The sequence below is a fragment of the Acanthisitta chloris genome, unplaced genomic scaffold (assembly GCF_000695815.1).
Source record: "Acanthisitta chloris isolate BGI_N310 unplaced genomic scaffold, ASM69581v1 scaffold18160, whole genome shotgun sequence".
NCBI lineage: Eukaryota > Metazoa > Chordata > Aves > Passeriformes > Acanthisittidae > Acanthisitta > Acanthisitta chloris.
The window spans coordinates 4813-24119 of record NW_008651320.1 but is presented as its reverse complement, the minus strand read 5'-3'; the positions used below and the strand labels follow the sequence as shown (position 1 = coordinate 24119).

Below are 19307 nucleotides of genomic sequence, written 5' to 3'. Positions count from 1 at the left end.
ACAGCTGCAAACATCTATCTGGCACAAGAGAAAACTGTACAAGCAAGAGTCAGTCAAGCAACAAAGAAAAGGAGATGGGAAAGAGCATATTTCTTTTCTCTGAACTGCCACTAGAGAAACATGGAAAAGATTTAATGTTTACCAGGGACAATAAAGAAAATATATGTTCTAATGCTTTGCAGATGTGAGGAATAATGGATGCTTATTTGCATAAAATGTGCAAATTTGATGCAAATTAGCTCCTAAGCACATGCCTCACATTTCTCTGCAACATCTATCAGTTGGAAATGCTGACAAAGATTAGTAACTCAAGATCTCATACTTCATGTAGATAAGGAATACTGCCAAAGAAATGTGAAGGATCCTGCTGTATTTCAGCCTTTACATACCACATCAGAAAGTAATTTGAAAAACAGCAAGGTCCACTCAAAACACCTCAAACCTTGCAACTGGGCTTTGCAACTGCAGCTTGCTGGCTGTGCTGATCCAAGGCACTGCAGGGAACACTCTGCTCCTTCCTCTCTCTGCAGAGGTGCTCAGCCAACCCACGGTGGGACAGGGAAGGGAGAGCACACCAGAGAAACCACAACCACTACTGCTAACACTCCAAGTGTTCTCATTTCTCAGGTGCCTTAAGTTCAGTGTCTGTACTAGTATTGACTGGTTTGTACAGCAGCAGAGCAGCAAGCACTGCTGGCAGGGAGTAACCTCATTGCACCAAGGCGAGCAGAACTGATGGGTGAATATCAGGAAGTAGCTGAAATCCTGCTGGCAAGTTCACCAGAAAACAGCTACAGACTCCCTCTTCAACCTGCAAAGTAGTTTTGCCTCTGACCTACATGTTTAGCTCAGCAACATTCTACCAAAAAGCCCACAGACTGCTTTCTTAGAGGCAATGCAATGCATTAGCACCCTGTAAAGTTACAGCAACTCAAACACCCAAGGCTCCAGAAATCCAAAACAACATGTATAGCATCAAGACTGACTTAGCTGTTCTTGGCTTTTCCTGTAACCCCAGAACAGCACCAGAAAGAAAATGGGTGGAGCAGAACAACAAAATTGACAGAAATGCTTAAGAGTTGACTTTAAAGTTGTGTCCACCAAAAATTTCAAGTTGAGTCCAGAACTGTGTGGAAACAGGAGAAGGATCAAGGTGGCTGCTCAGCTTTCTGGAGCCAGCACAACGGGGTCAGCATGACTGTGCTTCTTAGGAGCTTACTGCTCAGCTATCTGGCCATCAAAGCACCCCTTGATGATGTACACTCACTCCTCCAGTTTTTGACCCTCTTGAACAAGGCTTGAATGCCAGTGTGCTGGCATCTTCCAGGCTTCATTTTTAGCACTGTACAAGATCTCTGGATTCACAGCAGAGTTCCATGGACACCTCACCACAGCCCGTCCTGACAGTGTGAAGGACACTTCCAAGGTGGGAGCAGCACACACAGTGCAGCACAAACAGATTTATCAAATACCTGAAAAATGGCCATGCCAGCAAAAACAGAGCAAAAAGAATTCAGTTCTTTTCCTCTCCCTGGAGAGGCACAGAGCAAACTATAGTAGGAGTCCCCACAGCTGATGCCTGACTAGAGACATCCTTGCCAATAACTCCTGTTCACTGAAAAATGCCCCAGCTGTTCCTGCACTGCTGCATTGGTGGGTGATCCCCAACCCTGAGCAGCCACCACCTACCAGCAGGACCTTCCCAGGTCACAGGGCACAGACACTCTGCAGGGTGCCGCGGGCACGGCCCTGCTGGCTCTCCTTGTCTGGGGCTTCGGGTATTTTAGGGGTTGTGTGGTTGGGTTTGGACTTTTTTAAGAAGAACTACAAGCACTAAATGTTAATTTAACTAACTGGTGAAATTATCCATGACTATTCCAGGTCTGAGGCCATCAAGTATCATTTAAGAGATCTGACCCAACCCCACAAGTTATTTCATGTTAGACAAGGAAGCTCCAGCTAGTAAACTGCTTCATTTTCAAACTGGTAAAGCCCTCAGCAAGGGTTTCACTAGAAACAGACTTCTATATACTATCAGGCACTGGTAAAACTGAGGGCCTGAATCCTCCTAACGGTCTGCTCTCTTCTCCCTCTCACCCCAAGGAAGTTCTCATTTTTCTAAGTGGGTTCACCCAGTCCTCTTTCTGAAGGCACCAAAACTCCCAGTAGCCAGTATAGGGTGCTGATCATATGGCTGGAAAAATAATAGGAACTGTGCAAATTAACTAAACTGCGGTTTATTACTTTAGTTTTTTATGGATATACCTAAAATAAAGACTATTTGGAGGAGAAAAAGCCTTTTGCCCACCCATATAAATTTTTACAAACAAAATATTTTCAAGATGCCTCTGTTACTTCCCTGTCAACCAAGTGAGCACCTGGCTACCCAGTGCTTTAAAGAAATAATTTCAATACAGATGAATATAAATTATTGAAGTGGTTCTAAAAGCAAAGCTGAATAATTTGCCTCTTGCCTGTCTGGGAATTCCCCCATTAGTTTAACCTAACTGTTCTAGGTAGCTCCCTGGTATGGAAAATGCCTGTGTACCTGAGTTACCAAGCCACTGCTCTCTTTCAAAAGCATTTCTGATGGAAATCTGCACAACCTGACAGACACAACTCATCCTCTCTTCTCTCATACAGGTAGAGCCTAACTCACAAACCAATGTGTCCATGTGCAGTGTACTCAGTGCACAGCTCTCACCTCACCACATCATTCACAACAGAGCAGCAGGTAAGTTGTGGGCAAGTAGAGCAGGATAAAAAATAGTTTCAAGACTAAAAATCAGCACAACTTTAGCTCACTGCAGTTCACCACAATCATGAGATCAGTCAGAACACACAGAGCCCTTCAAAGCAATCAGAGCTGTGGTGTCTGTGCACTGTTGCCTGGCTGGAGTCAAAACCTCTCTTATTTTGCCAAAAGACTTCTTGTATTTTCAAAGGAAAAACTAATCTTGCTGAGGTTACTGCATGCAAAAGTTAACTCACACTTTTCTCTATGGATTAGTGTATTACACAGACGTTAAAGCCTCTTCTGCACAAACAATCCACTGACACAGAGCACTGGCACCACACAGCTCTGCTGAGCTTGGGCAGATGTGTGAGCAGCTGGCTGGAAGGCTTAGCCTGGCTCAGACATCTCACCACACTGCTCCTATTTGATGCACAATATCTAGACCCTGCTTAACGACACTCACAGGAGGAGTTTGTTCTGCATTTAACTGTGCAGTTCTATGCATTTAGGAGAAGCAATCCTTCACCCTGAGAAAAAGGAATTCGCCTTAAGAACCTCCCAGTGGCAGCTTCCAGGACACTTCCCACTCGGAGCGAGCTCACAGCCCAGCCCTGCAGCAAGACTGGGGACAAGTGCCAGTGAGCACAAGCTCTTCCATGTGAACTTCATCAGAAGAGAAGATAGCAAGAGGACGTTTTTCTTCAAGCTAAAACCACGACCCCTCACAGCTGCTACTGCTGCTGACCTGCAGGCTTAGCCTTCCTCAGCTATATGGTTTTCTGCCTCTTTCCAATACCTGCAATAGAACAAATAAGCAGAACACATTCGCTCCTACTCCTCCAGCTGGAAACAAGCTGAGTGCACAGTAACAGACAGCAAACCTAGGGAAGATGGGAACACGTACTTCACACCCTAAGAAGGGCTATCACTGCTGGGTACCCAAGGGGAAAATCAAAAGATAAACTATTACCCATCAGGCTTGGCCTGCTGTCTGACAGGAAAAATCATTTTTGCTCTGGGTTTCACTGGGTAAGTAGAGGCATCAGTGACTCATAACTGAATTAACAGCAACACCAACCTCTTTTGTCAAGCTGCTCCCCAGCAGCCGATGAGGCTGTCTTCAGCTACTTGTAACCTCTTCCTGCTGCTCGAAGCAGAACACTCCAAGCTCAGTATCTGACCTCAGCCAGACTCCCTGGGAAAATCATACCAGCTGAGATGGTTTGGATGATCAGCACCATTCCAACATAACTGCATACTGAACTCGTGCAGGTAAGTTGCACACTGGCTGCAGGATTTGCATGTTACAGAGCAGAAGTCGCTCAGTAAAGATTTGCATTAAAATAAAGCTCACTGCAGTGGTTCTTCCGAGCTGCTACAACCTCACGGATGCACAATACACAGGGCAGGAAGAATTGCCCTCCTGTGATCTCAGCCTGACTACTGCCAGCACTGAGCAGAACAAAAAGGAGGAAAGAGTTCACCCAGAACAATGGGGAGAAAAACCTGTAATAGCAATTGATTTTGACTGAAAATACATAAGGATGAGTTCAAGATCTCTAGTCTTGATAAAACAGATTCAACTTAAGAACACCTTGTTTTATCCTTTTTGGTGTTTGTTCTGTAGGTACTACCAGCAAAAGTTCCCCAAGTTCTCTGTCTCACTGGTTCAATACATTGAATTTTCAAATCTGACTAGTTACAGTAGGGTTCAACACTGCACCTTACAGCGTGCTTCCAACAACTCCTTCAGAAACGTTCTGCATCCAAGAACTGTGCAAAGAGTGAGTACTGGAAACACCGAACTGCTGCCTGTGCCACATGCATTCAGCCTCCCCAGTCCACCCATCCCCATCCCACCTTCCATTTTGCACTGCAACTATTTTTAATCCCAGGACTTTCAGCCTGTGCAGCATTTCACTCCTTTTTCTGCAGCAGTTAAAGTAGCACTGCAGGACCTTCAGAATAGAAAGGAGCATCCATTGCTAAGAGAGCTGAATGCTCTCCAGAATTAGATTTCCCTTCCTATCACGAAATTAATGCTCACACATCCCCTCTGAAATTCCAGCTGGGTATGCACTTCCTGCACACCAAGTCTGAAATGCTTGAAGGTGCATCAGAAAGAATAACATTATGTGAACAGGTGCTGGTGCAACAGTCGCTCATTCCTTGAAATGAAAGTGGAAATACAACCCCCTCTCACAGGCTGCTAGGAAGACAGAAAAAACCTGTATCCTACACTCACACAAGCACTGCAGAAAGCTCAACAGGAAAATCGAATGAGAAGACTGCACACCCCCTGGTGCTCAGAAGGAAAAGAGTGAAGCTGTGTGCGAAACAAGGATGGCACAACTAAGGTCTGGTCTGCTTTTCATGCCTTCTTCCTTTTCCTTTTTGCATTTAATTGAATTTGGCAGCTTATAATCACAGGACTGTATCTTGAAATTGTGTTCAACATCATAAACTTCACTGACAAGAGACTGATGCTTGTTTTCTGGAAGGAGCACAGTCCATTCCTACAGTGATCCTCAAATTCCATATGTGCAGAAGCCAATCACTCAGCTGTTTTTCTCCTGTAAGCACCTTGTCACCCTCTCCCAGCCAGGCCCCCCCAGCTCGTGCAGCACATCCTACTGCACTCACTGCCAGTGACTCCATGGGACACGCAGACTGGAGAGTCCAAAGTTAACAGAGATCCTCTTTTCTCTGTTTAAGATCTTCCCAGTGGAACAGCACTGATGCCTCTGTGTGAGCACAGCTGCTCTCAGGTCGCATACCAAGCAGTTTATCTGGAATTAAAACACATACTTCATATCTGAAAAATCCTTACAATACACCTGTACTCACCAAGTACATTTCTTCTGCAGTTGGTGTCAGAACTGGCAATGCTATTCAGTTCCAGGAGAAACAATGACTGAACCTGGAATGCTCCTCTAGCCTAGTCAGCTTTGCCGACTCCTCTGCTCCTTTCCAAGTACTGCACCAATGTACAATCAGGGAAAGACAAGTCTCCTGGCTGAGGAAAGGGGCAAGATGAGCAGGTGCCATGAAGGATTCAACATGTCCAAGTATTTAAAGTTTGGTTTGCAGTTCTTCAGCTTTTGCTATTTGTTTGTCTAGGATCAATATATCATGCCCTCCCCGAAAAAAGAAGGATTACTAAAATCCAGTGAGATTTTATAATGGGATCAACCACAACTGTCCCTTGGTTCAACAGCAATTCTCTCTCCATTAATGCCTTCTAAGCATTATCATGTTCGAGACATAAATGATTCAACTCATGATATGTCAGTTTTGTTGTGATTTCCAGGATAAAGTTTTATTATTGCAGAGACCTACTTAGACACATTTCTTAACTGCATTTTTAGGCTTTGAAGTGTGCTGCAAGTTCTGTGCTTTCCCATGGCTGGGGAAAAAAATCCAACCCATACCTGGATTCAATTAGGGAGGAAAAATTTAAATGTTCAATATGTTTTATGCTTCCAGCACCCCTAGGATAGCATCCAGGTTTCTTCTGAAGCACCAGTCATCTTTATCTTCCCATTAATTTCAATGGTAAGAGCCTGGGCTGTGCCTCTCAAGTATGGACGAATTTCAATTTAACCTTCACCTTCAACGCTTGGAATCTCTCCATGGTAATGGCAGATTTTGAAAACCACTCCAGTGCTCAGGCCTGTGGAGCTCATCTCCTCCCTCCTCCCCCCAGCCCTTCCAGCTTACTGAAGGAAATGAGAAAGAAAGTTGTCTTACCGATAACTCCAAGGTCCCCTGCGAACCCCACCTAGCAAGTCGACATCATGACATGTCAGGTCAGCCTCAAGCACGCTTCCCTGATAGTCAGGTAAAAGGAAGGAGTTAAAATACAAAATTGACACTTGCAGATTTCTGGACATCAGAAAATGTGATGCAATATATTCTGAACTGTCTCAGAGCTTCTGGTAACCTCCAAGTTGTTAAAACATTTCTTCAGAGGGTTCTCCTGTTCTAAAATTTCACAAGTTCCTGGATCAATAACCAAGTATTGCAGATCCACCTTGACTAGCTTGTTTGAATAAGACCAAAAGCTTAAGGTTTCCCTGTAACGCAAATGAATTTTTCTCCCTACTCTACACATTTTATCAACTAATATATACTCAACCTAACCCCTCCGGGTTTCAAAAGGCAATTTTAGCCAATAAACTACAACAGCTTCATTTAAATTCTAAGTTAACAGAAGCTCTAACTTCTTGTTGTAGTTTGATGAATGTTTGAATAAGACCAAAAGCTTAAGGTTTCCCTGTAACGCAAATGAATTTTTCTCCCTACTCTACACATTTTATCAACTAATATATACTCAACCTAACCCCTCCGGGTTTCAAAAGGCAATTTTAGCCAATAAACTACAACAGCTTCATTTAAATTCTAAGTTAACAGAAGCTCTAACTTCTTGTTGTAGTTTGATGAAAAACAGGAACACAGTACACTCTTTACTCTTTCTATAAGGCTCTGAGCTGCTCATGTTGGCACGTGACCGAACGCCACTGGCAACCTCCATCGCACGAGCAATCCCCAACCACACACAGCTCCACCTCGAGCCCTGTGTGAGCGAAGGCTGCTCAGGGCAGGGGTGTAGGACAGGTCCTTGCTGCTCTACGGATGGGCCACCAGCACTTTTGGGTGACAATTAAGTCATTAAGTCTTGCTGAAAACACATCTGCAGTAGGGTCTGAGGTCTTGGTACGAAATGTTTCAGTCAGAGTTGAAGACTTTGTGCAACACTTCCCATTTATTTCCCTGCTAGCCTTATAATAAGAGTGCCCTCAGTAATTTTTTTCTGTGTAGTTCAGAATACAGCAATGGGCTTCATGTCCAAATGCAGAGAGGACAAAAAGTGGTCAGGTTTGTACAGAGTCACCAAAATCATGTGGTGATCTTCTACTTCGAGTTTATTTTGGAAAGGTTTAAGCAATGTGGTTGTCACTCTATAATAAACAGACTACACCAGCGGAGGAGACCTGAAAATAAACATTTGCTATAAAAAAAATTAAACTTTTAACATTTTGAAAAAAGGCAAGCTATGTTGAATGAATTAGCATAATTAAGTTTAGCAAACTGAATTTGTTAATAAAGTGAAATTGAGTCTATGATAACACAATAGCTGTAAGAATATTTTGCTCAAGTTTTGGAACTGCTCAGAATCTGGTGACCTACTTATTTTTAAGTCAAACACCTTATGAATACAGTCATTTAAGCAACTGCTATAAATGAGTGATCAAATGATTATTAAAATCCCATTCATGGCTCCTCCTCCAACGCCAGCAGGACACTCATAAAAGTCAAATACTGGTTTGCAAGTTGAAAACCACTTTCAACATCCTATAGAGGATTTTTGCTAAGTTATCCTGAAGAAATGATCAAAACATGCACAAGAGTAAATTTAAATTTTTGTTTTGACTATATATCCAAATTGTGCTGAGAAATTCTTCTCTTGAGTCAAGCATGGCAGAGTTTCCCCCTGTGCTGCAGTATCTTTGCTCAATGCCTTTTGCTCAGTAATTTCATTAAGTTCTCAAGCTCAGCAGACACCACTACTCCAGTGAGCTGTAGCACACATCATACTTAAGGATTCAGTAAAGCACTGCTGCAAATCTCAGTGGTGAATCTGAGTAGCCACAAACCATGTCAGTTGAAGAACTTGGTGCTTCTTCTAAGGATAAAGTTCACTGACTTAAATTTTTATGGTTCTCAATTATAAAAATGTACAGTTCACTTGTCATATTTAACCAAAATATTAGTATAAATGGTGTTTGGGCAGAAGCAAACACAGGATGCAGCTGTACAGTTCTGGAGGAAGACAACTTTAACATTTCTGTTTCCCAGCTGTTCTGTAAGCTCTAACTGAGGTGGTTTCACTCCCTCCCCATTCCCCCCCAGGCACCTCACCTGTCCTGGCTAAGAGGAGCAGTATGGAACCACCACCTTTGTTCTGGGCTGGAGTACTGTCAGTGTGATCCCAATTAAGTTCCCTTGGACCACACACCACCTTGACAAAAATAACTCAAAAAGCCAATACCTATTGGGACTACAGGGTTCTGCTCAGCACCAAAAGCTGTGTAGCTACCAGAGAGTCATCCTGACAGGGCAACAAACCTTGGTGTTAGAACAGAATTACAAGCCAGATCCTTACCACAAGCCAAAGCCTGAAGTGCAGACCCAGGCAACAGCCCTTTGAGTTCACTGCTCAGTAAAGAACAGAGAGGACAGGATTTGGTCCCATTAACTTTATGAATTTAAAAAAAAGAAAAAACCAAAAAGGGCTTTAACCTACTAAATACTGATTTTCTGAAAAAGTACTTTTAAGTTATTTATGACCAATTCTATTAATTTGAAGTGAAGAAGCTAGCACAAATGCAAACCCATTTTGGAGCAGCAGATAGACATCTTCAACTGAGGTCAGAACTCAAACCCTGCAATCCCATTCCAGATCCACAGCAGTGTGGGGAGGCTCAGCTTACTGGGTACATTCTGACATAACACACTTGAGACACCAGACAGGAATAGAAGACAAAGGGAGGAGTATGACCACTGAAGTTTAACTTCCTCAATAGTCTGTGTTTGGAATGCTGTAAATCACGTATGAGCAATGCATTGGATTTGGATATTTAGAGGTCCAGCAATAGTTTTCTTTAGAGAAAGTATAAATCCGTTTGTTTCTCTCTTTTCTTGAGAAGCAAATGTTCTTCATTGGGGTACAGAATGGCTTAGATGCAACACAAGAGTAATGTCGTGACTTGCCAGTTAAAATTGACATCTGGAATGTCCAAGACAAGGGTCAAAGCAACATATAATACCCCAATAATGCAGTTAGCAATGCCCCCAAAAGATACTATGTCTTTTTTTTAAAACAGCCTTTATTCCAAGGCAGGAGAATTCTAAGGCAAATTGTTCATCATGGCAGAACATCAAATTAAAATGTCAGACAGAAATAAGCAGAATCTGGAGAGTATGTTCGTGTTATCCGTAGCAAGAAGTTAGGTGCTGTGGCACAGTAAACTAAATTATAATTCTCATTCCTAGTCAGATATTATTTTAAATTGGACTAAGATGCTCAAATTCAAATGATTTCCCTGTGTGTTCGTACACTGAATTACACAAGGCTGGGTCCTACCAGAACAGCCTCCACAGGGACTGCACAGAATAGAATCGAAGCACAAAATTAACACCATTGTAGGCTCTGCTTCCTTCTCCACATTACATTAGAAGACTAGGTTTAAATTAGAGCTCTGGGAATGCTTGGATACAATTCAACACTTCAATAGGAAAAAAAAAGTTTCAAAATTAGATGCTGGTGAGTTACTGAACAGCAATTAAACAGAGTGCCTTTTGGGCTGCCTGTAATTTCTCCTAGCTTTCAGTCTGATGTCCACAGTGCTACATGTTGGAAAGCACAGGAAATTTGCATGAATTTGATCACTCACATAGGCAGTTATACTTTGAAAACAATGTTTTTCACAAGGATTACCAATGAAATAATGTTTTAGGACACAATTGAATTTGAAATAGGTAATGTTTTGAATAGATTTTTGAGTTTTATTGAAATCTTACATGAACAAGAAATTGGAAATACAATCACATCAAGGAACAAATTGCCACGGCTTTGACGTTTTAAGCCAAACAAATTTTGTAGGGCAGATTTTCAAAAAGGTGTGAAGTTATAACAATTTAAAAACACAGTTAACCTACTTCTAGGAATGCAAAACATACAATCATGTTATTTTCAATACAAGAAAACTTAATTTGTTGTAATTTCTTAAAACTACTAAGACAAAGCACTAGCTTTTACTTTTATGTACAGCATACTCCTATGTAGTCTATCCCAAATCCAAAAAAAAAAAAGGAAAAAAAAAAAACTGTCCAAAACCAAGGGTTCTGCAAAATCATGATAAAACAGTTTTTTTTTTTAAACTGCTAAAATGAAGCCTAAAATGATAAAAGCATTGGAACCCCATATGGAGTTCAGGAATTCTGCAAGCCCAGTAAGGTCCAAGTGCGTTTATGAAAAAAGAAAACTAATAGACTAGAGTATATACACAATAGTGATTCTTCAGCCCAATACAAATGGCAGCCAATCGCTACTGAAGGATGAAACATTAAGCCAATTTTGTTTTGAAGGATGGAGAGCTATAGCCAATTCTATGTTTCCAATATTCTCAATCCCTCCTCACTTGTCTACTTCCACTGTTGCCCATAAGTATCCTGATAAAATTCCTGGTTGTCATTATTGTAACCATAGTTACCGGCATAGTCACCACCTTGCTGGAGCGGCTGCTGCGCGATGGGTTGGGAGCCCCAGTTCTGCTGGTTGTTGGTCTGGCGGCGCTTGGAATCGGGTTGGTTGTACCCATCTGCCTTTCTCTTGCCTCCTACGTTGCCCCCGCGGTTGCCCCTGGCTCCGCGCGCGCGTCCTCTCTGCTGCTGCGCGGGGCCCCCTCTCCCCCCCCTGGCTCCTCTCGGCGGTCCCATGGGTGCCCCCCTCTGTGAGTAGCCAGCTCTACCTCTTGGTGGTGGTGCTCCCCGCCCCCTAGGTGGTGGAGGAGCACCTCTCCCACCCCTTCCTCCTCCTCCTCTTCCTCTTATAGCATAGCCATCATCATAGCCGTAATAGGGATCTTCGTAGCCACCACGGTAGTCATGATAGTCATAACCATAGTAATCATCGTAATAATCTTCATAGCCATAGTAATCTGGGGGATAGCCATATCCACCTCTCCCTCCACGGCCTCGGCCTCTAATAGGAGGTGGCATGCGAGGTGGAGGGTAGTAATAATAGTCTTCATACCTAGCAAGAAGAAGAAACACACAATTATTAATCTCCCAAAATAAAGTATACATTTCCCCTTGTTGATTAACAACACACATCACAGAGAAAAGCCAAGTCAGGTCACTCCGGCCCTGCCAGCCCAGCCCACGTTTCCAGCAGAGCCGCAGCGGGCGGCGTTACCGCGGCGCAGGTGACACTCACGCAGTGCTCCGCGAGGCCTGTCTGGCAGCCTGACGTTCTTTCCTTTTCTTATCCGGTGGCTTTGCTAACACTATTTCAATTTCTTCCCCTTCTATCTCTTTCCCATTCATTTCATTCATAGCCTGTGCAAAAATCAGAAGAGAAAGGTCTGAAAATTTATTTCCATTCCAAAAGGAAACAAACTTACTGAAAGAGACCAGAGGGTTGGGCTGCTCCAGGCTGAGCTGTGCACTTTGCTTCTGCCCTAACAAAACGGAATGTTACACATTACTCTGTCAAGACCCACTTTGTTCACCAGCTAACACTGCACAAGCATTTAGAAAAAGCATTCTCTTTATATCATAAGTTTCAAAACAATGTGATTAAAACATCTTAAGCATTACTTTTAAAAAGTCAGACATAACACCACCACTTTTTATGTTCCTATATTCCCTAGAGACCTTTCAGAACCACATAAGTACTCACTACTCAAGCCGACAAACGCACTGTACTTGTAGGTCCTGTAGAGCACATGCACACAAGAGAAAGGATTGTTACATCTGGGATTCCCAGCTAGCTGCATGTGAGGGAAATGCACTGAGAAAGTCAAGGATTTCTGAGACACATCCTTGAGGGGGAAAAAAGGTTACTGAAACGTAGTAATCTCATCAAGAGAGTCAAGAATCCTCCAGAAAAGTAAGGTGCAGTTTGTAACTATCAAATGCACCCACAAAGAGAAGTGAACACACATGGACAAAGGATACTCAGGACTACACCCCCAATGCCTCACCTGGAGTTAGCTGCTCTGCATCAAACACTTCTGGGCACTACTGTTTGCATGAACAAAGGCTTTACATGTCTGTACAGCTGTGTGCCTCAAACTTGTTAGAAATCATGGCAGTTTATTTCCAAGAAGGTATGAAAATAAACAGACACTGGAATCAATAAGACAATTCCATGCATGCATTCCACACACAAACACCGTAACGAGCTCGTTAAAAAAACACACCCATACACCACAATATCTCACAACTTTCATAAACCAACCTAGTGGCTATGAAGCAGCCACAGGGGGCAGATGTGGCAGTTGCTGGCCTGGCTCAGAGGAGATGAGCATTAGTGATGCGTTTGATCTGTCTTTTCTTATCTACTAGAAGTTTCCAGTTGCTGAAATCAGAGAGCATTTAGCACGAAGGTCCACTGGGAAGGGGCTAGAGAGGACTTATAGACATACTACGAAAAACTATGTCCAGAGGTGTTGCTGACTTACCTTTTCTGACAACAACTTCTTGCCCTCCCTTGGACACGGTCTAAACCTATCCAAACAGACCTCCACCTCACTAAATACAAGCAACACTCACCCTACAGCCAAACTCAAGAGTATTCCAAAACCTAATCTGGTGGGTAGGAAAATTGTAAGCAATTAAATGGCTATAAAATCATTAATAAGGTTGAGTACAGAGCCTCTGAAGTGTCTGTGTAGCCACATACACCACACACAATACACCTGCTTCAAGGTGCAAAAACCACTTCCTCCTCTCCTTTCCCCCACAACTGTGGCTTTTAAAACCAGCTGGACTCATTCTGTAGTACTCCACACACTGAAGCAGAGGCAGCAGATAATAATGACCACCTCAACAGCTCATGGGCACAAAGGAAGAGAACCCTGAAGCTTACAATAATGACCTTCAACATTTAAGGAGTCATTGAGAAGAAACCTTCTGGGGCACCTGCAGAGTTAAGACACAGGTAATGCATTCAGGAGTTGCCAGCATCGCTCTGCTTACCTTCACAAGGCATTTTTTGATTACCTGGCAATTTCTATTGGATGCTTTTGTCAATCCAAAACTACAAACAGCCTTTAAACAGGGGTCAGAGACAACTGATACCTTCTGCCAGTGTTTCCTCAGAAAAATTCATCTAGGTTGATCGTATTTTATACCTCTTCTCTAGGCTCACCTGCATTGCTCTACACCTCTTTTCCAGTCTACTTGTTAACTTGCTACCGTTTAGTCCTTTTTTCAAGCTGCATATCCTCCTAAGCTACTGCAATCACAGGAACAAAATTATTAGCATGAAAATTCTCACAATGGGAACCTTATCCAATGGGCTCTACAGATTGTCTTATCGAGGCATTTATGGTAAAGTAAGTTCTAAAAACCATTTGTACAAGACAAACGGCTCACACCAACTTAGCTGGGAAAGAACCATCAACTTACCTTCACTGCCGCTCCTCTGTCCTCAAAATGAACAAAAGCATAATCCTTCAACTTCTTTACTCTTTCCAGCTTTCCAAATTCAGAAAAGGATTTCTCAAGGATTTCTTCTGTCACAGTAGTAGCCAAGTTTCTTACAAACAAAACTTTTACCTGGTGAAAAAATGAGAACAAAAGCTGCAATCTTTAAAAGTCAAACCTCAAAGGAAACTACCAGCTAGCAAGATGATATTCCCTTCTTCATGGCATTAGGAAATTTTGGCTAAATTTAATTCTGCACCTGCTTAAAGCAAACAAAAAAAGTGCTTTGTAGTTACCTGCATGAAGTTTCTACCACTTCCCTCTTTCCACATTCCCTTCCATAACCAGGAGAATATCCAACTTTGATTTTCTGCTTCTGGGATGCTACAAATCCCAGTAAAACTTTATTACTAGGCCTCAAGGACAGCAAAGGATTACCCCAAAACACTGGGGTAAAGAGAATGTCATTGCCCGCACTGAACTTCACCTTCATCTTGCTCTGGGAAATAGTTGTTCCACAATCCCCACAACACTTGCTCTAGGCCCAGCAGACAGTGCACAGCCTGATATGCCAATCCAGCAGGACAGGATCACCCTGCACACTGCTGGTTTACATCTGCACAGCAGTTACTAACAGCATGTTCCCAAGGTATTCCAACGGCAGCTCCGCCATGGGGGTTTCCATGGCTCACTGTGAAATGCCCTCTAACTGCTTTGGGTGCCTCAAAACCAGCACTGCACAGCTGGAACAAACCTTCCTTACTATGGCATAATGCAATTCCTTCCAAAGCAGAGGAGCACCCAGTGAAGTCTTCACTGACCTTTGCCATGACTTCTGGATCAGGTTCCTCTACTGGATCAGCCCATTCCACTGTCACAACATTTCCCCAGACCTTTACTTTGCCACTCATGAGGCGCCGGCGAGCCTGTGCTGCTGACTTGTGATCCTCATACTCCAAGAAGCAGAATCCTCGATTCTTCTTTTTATCATCAGGTTGATGATACAAGATTACATCCACCAAACCCTCTGAAAAACAGGTCTTTAGTATGGAGTTTCAAAACAAAAGGAAAATAATGAAATCTAAAAGGTCTTTAGTATGGAGTTTCAAAACAATAGGAAAATAATAAAATATAAGGTCTACCCTCAAATGCCTTCACTTGGGTTTTGTAATGGATTTGAATATAACACCTGTAAGGTGATGGGAGCACCAGAAAAGCAAACAAGTAACAGACAGGCATTCAATTTACCCAGAAAGAGGTCACCCAGCAGGTGAAATTCTGCAGGACAAACTTACCTCACAATTAGGCACTGCAAAACATCAACCTGAGCAGTTCACACAGTGTAAGTTCTCTACACTTTCACAGCTCTGAAAAGCATCAGCACTAACTCGTGGCCTCTCCCCTGCCTCCCAGGAAACCAGGATGGAAGTTCTGCCACATCTCTCCAAAGAGAGGACAAAGAACTAAATGAATATTCACCTTCTGTTTTCACCACTTCCCTCAAGTACATATAAAGAGCAATCCTAAAAGAAGCAGGAGGTGACAACTCTCCTAGAGGAACAAGAGCAACTGACTCAATCTCTAAAGCAGAAGAACCCTTCCAGTGATGAGCTGATGACTCTTCTACTTGCCGCACATACTGGGGAACAATGCTGAAAAACTGGGACAAAAATGAGTCTGTCATTAATTATTTCCATAATGATATTCCCTCTAAACTGATTTAGTACTCCCTCCTCTCCATCACTGTTCAGCTATACAATTGTTTCAGGGTCCCCAAAAACCTCAGTGGTGACAGCAGAAGCTCCTGTAGAACCAGTAACAAATGCAGAGCCTTCAAGAGAAAGCTACAAGAAGCAACAGAATCAGGACCTTGATTTTTTCTGAGTTCATTTGTGCTGCTTCCATCTCAAATTGCAAACTTACATGATTCATTTAACAATCAGTGAAACAAACACAAGTCCCTTCACACTCTACCATAACATATATTTCATATATAAAATTCCTACAAAACCAAACTTGGAATCAGCTTGGAAACAGTTTAAATGATATCTGATCACATCTGACAAACAACTAGACAAAACAGAGACACCAAATGGTATTTTGGGGTTATGTGAAAAACTCCTTAAGTCTTACCTGTGACTTTACCAAACTCTTCCAGTATGTTTTCCTTAGTCTTGTTCTTTGGAATTGACCCAACAAATAACCTGTTGTTTGCCACAGAGATGCATACTCCAAGGTGTTTTCCAGGACGGATTTCATAGTTGTCACACTGCCAACAATAAAAAGCCATTAATTTGCTTTATCCACAATACTATGAATAAAAATATCCCCAAATCATAAAATCAGGTATTTTCTTCACCATCTACTACCTTTACACACAGCATATGGAACTGGCACTGCAAGAGAATTACCTGAATTACCAGAACTAGAGTTTTTGTGTCAGCATTCACTTGGAAGAACAATGCCAAGATTAGGACTGCCACAAACTTCAGAAGTTGTGCTGAATGGAAAGCCACAAAACACCTGATGTACAAGGAACAACATGTAACAGACAGAGATTGCCTGTGGTAAATTCATTCACCTACTGGTTATCTCAGACTCAAAAGAGCTTTCTAGACAACTGGTGACTGCTTCCTGTGCTGGAAGTTCCTGTCAGTCATTGCTGCTGCTACCAATAAACAAATACATGGCATGACAGATACTGAGAGTTCTTCCTCTTTCCTCAGGTAGCTTTAGAACACTGAGCATATTTGCTGAGATACTCAAAAGTCTCAGTGTGTGACCATTTCCCCCCACCCCCAACAGCAGGGAGCTTTTTTGACCTCATACATGCTAGAATTAAAAATTTCACTGTTAAGTTCCAAAACTTCTATTTAAAAAAAAGGCAAACAACCTACAGCTTCATGCCTGCACCCACAGCTGGATTACTCTGATCACCAGGACTCTTAATAGGTCTTTAAAGGTACTAGAGTTCAGCCTTAAAAAAAATAGAAATTCAAGACAAGTATCATGCTCGTTTCAGGCAGGATTTTCCAACACGGCAGAAAAGGATGGCTATTGGATCATCAGTCAGCTTCTGGAAGTCTCAATTCTTTAAAAGCAGGTTTTCAGCCTTTCTAATCCTAGCTGAGACACCAACTGGAGCAATGTTAAGGTACCACAGACTATCAGACAAGATCACTCTAAGGAAGGCAAAAGCATTTCAGAATTTTACTTCACATAGAACAGTAATTCCTAACACAGTGACACTGTGTGTTCTGGTGCCATGAACTTACAATGTGAAAAGCAGATTCAGGTCACCTTATCCTATGCAGAGCCATTTTACTGACAATCAACCCCATGCCCACTGGTACCTGCAAACACAAGCAGAGGCCCCACCAGGTGCAGAGAAACCAAGACTTTGAATTTCAAGGGGTTTTTTTTGGAAGAACCATACCTTACTGTCAAGCTCCAAAATTCCACATGTGCCCCACTTTCCTCTACCCCAGTAGTCTGTGGAAAATACTTCACCCAAATACAAGTCTGGCCCCATTACTGGATAAGGGTAGAGTGGGAGAAGTAAAGGGAAGGGACTCCAGATACTGGACTTCAGGAATGCATTTGCACACATTCCCTTATTTGGTGCCATAACCAGGTATGGAGGCCACTCTTCCACCACTGGCACATCATTTGCCACATCTCCCATCACTTCAATGTCTCCCCTCTGGTGTCCCTCAAACAGAAAAAGATTAAAGCAACTACTGAGTGCCCTGACCTCAGTCAAAAAAAAACCCCAAACTTTCAAAATAATTTTCCTTCATTCATATTCACTGATCCCAAAGACTGAAACCCAGAAACATCTCTAGGAAACATCCAAGTAGGTTCTAGAAAGAAAAAAGCAGCTTCAGCAGAGACATGCAATCCCCAGTCCTTAACCTAGAAACCGCAACTATTTCTAAATACATTTAAATATGAGGAAACAGACACAGAGCACATTAAGGGCAATGACTCCTGAAGCCTTTACAATGCAACACAACTGCTCTTAAGGTTCCAGGCTCCCTGACCCACCAGCTTAACTAAGGTGTTTAGCTTTTCCTTCCTTCTTCATACAGGATCAGCTGAATTCTGCTAAGGCAAATGAGGTAAAGCATTGCACCTGTTTTAGTTCCAAGTTCACAGTATGTCACAGCCCTATCCAAAACCTTGGGAGATACACACTGATCTGCCTAATTCTACCTCCTCCTCTCAGGCAGAGGTGAGGCCCCAGCCAGATTGCTGCTTCTCCCTCTAACAACACAGGGACCACTGTCAACCCCTAGGCACTGCTCCATGTCCCAGCTGCAGGTGAGCCCAGTTCCCAAGCAGTGAGCAGACTGCACCACTGCCACAGGAGAGAATGAAAGGCCACTGTGAACTATCAAAAGCACCGAGTCAGAGAGCTCCTCCATGACAGGAACAGCTGAACAAGGCATCTCCAGTAAGCTCTTTGCAGCAGTAAGGGCAGTGAGACAAACATCGGTGAAAAAACATACAGTGAGGCTCAGGGAATGTATTTTCCAGCTGGAATCAAGTATGCTCTTACCACAAACACCCGAGTGCTCTGGCAGGCTGCAGCATGCTACAGCAGATCAGTCCCAAATATCTGCATATACTGAATGAAATCAGGAAGCAATTTTTAAGAAAGTAAAATTGAGTCTGTCAATAGATACTTTAATGGCATATTTCAAAGACTTCACTACCCAAGAGATTACCAACATGTTAGCTGTTTACTTTGTCTTGTCCTGTCTGAAAGCAAGTTACTCACCAGTTTGACTGCTTCCTGTGCTGCATCTTTACTACAAAAAGTAATGAAAGCATAACCTCTGTTCTGCCCAGAGAGAGGATCCATCATGAGGCGCAGATCCCAGATGGGACCAGCTTTCTCAAACAGTGGGACCAGTTCATCTTCATAAAGGTCTCGGGGAATCTTACCAACAAAAACCTAAAAAGGAAGAGGACACTTGAAACAAAGCTTTTCCAGAAATCCAAACTTACTTGTAATACTTTAAAGTTCCTGGGAAAGGAAAAACATAGCAGCATAAACCAGTAGGGCACAAACACCACAGCCAATGCTACTGTAGGCCCCAAGCCTTCAACCCTCCTGCTCTTCATGCAAGGTGTTATGTACAGAAAACTTGGCTTGTTATTTGTTTGAAGATTGTGAAGGCTGTGAATTTCCACTATTGGAGAGGTAAATGGTCCTTACCTGGTTTTAATTTTGGCAGTTAAAAACAAAGACCTTACAGACTTATTTAGTTGGGTATCCAATACTAAAAGCAGGCCAAGCACTTCCTTGCTCTTGCAATGTTTTCAAATCACTAACTCAATCTTCCTT

At 42.7% G+C, this 19307-nt stretch overlaps 1 protein-coding gene across 1 annotated transcript; it reads right to left on the bottom strand.

Moving 5' to 3' along the window:
- Positions 1-10283: 10283 nt before the first annotated feature.
- HNRNPR (heterogeneous nuclear ribonucleoprotein R) lies at positions 10284-18944 on the bottom strand. Its single transcript, XM_009072823.1, has 6 exons — positions 18738-18944; positions 16088-16223; positions 14776-14981; positions 13937-14086; positions 11739-11860; positions 10284-11555 (listed from the first exon to the last, which is right to left on the bottom strand). The coding sequence occupies exons 1-6, from the start codon at positions 18822-18824 to the stop codon at positions 10946-10948; spliced, it is 1311 nt and encodes a 436-aa protein (XP_009071071.1). The 5' UTR covers positions 18825-18944; the 3' UTR covers positions 10284-10945.
- Between the last annotated feature and the right edge of the window lie 363 nt (positions 18945-19307).

What these genes read in the sequence shown, in the direction of transcription:
- HNRNPR (XM_009072823.1), bottom strand. Translation starts at nt 18,824, where the DNA reads ATGATGGATCCTCTCTCTGGGCAGAACAGAGGTTATGCTTTCATTACT. An exon ending in ATCCAGAAGTCATGGCAAAG is followed by an intron (nt 14,087 to 14,775) that starts GTCAGTGAAGAC and finishes TTTTTTCACCAG; the next exon opens with GTAAAAGTTTTGTTTGTAAG. An exon ending in CAGGCCTCGCGGAGCACTGC is followed by an intron (nt 11,556 to 11,738) that starts GTGAGTGTCACC and finishes TCTTCTTGCTAG; the next exon opens with GTATGAAGACTATTATTACT.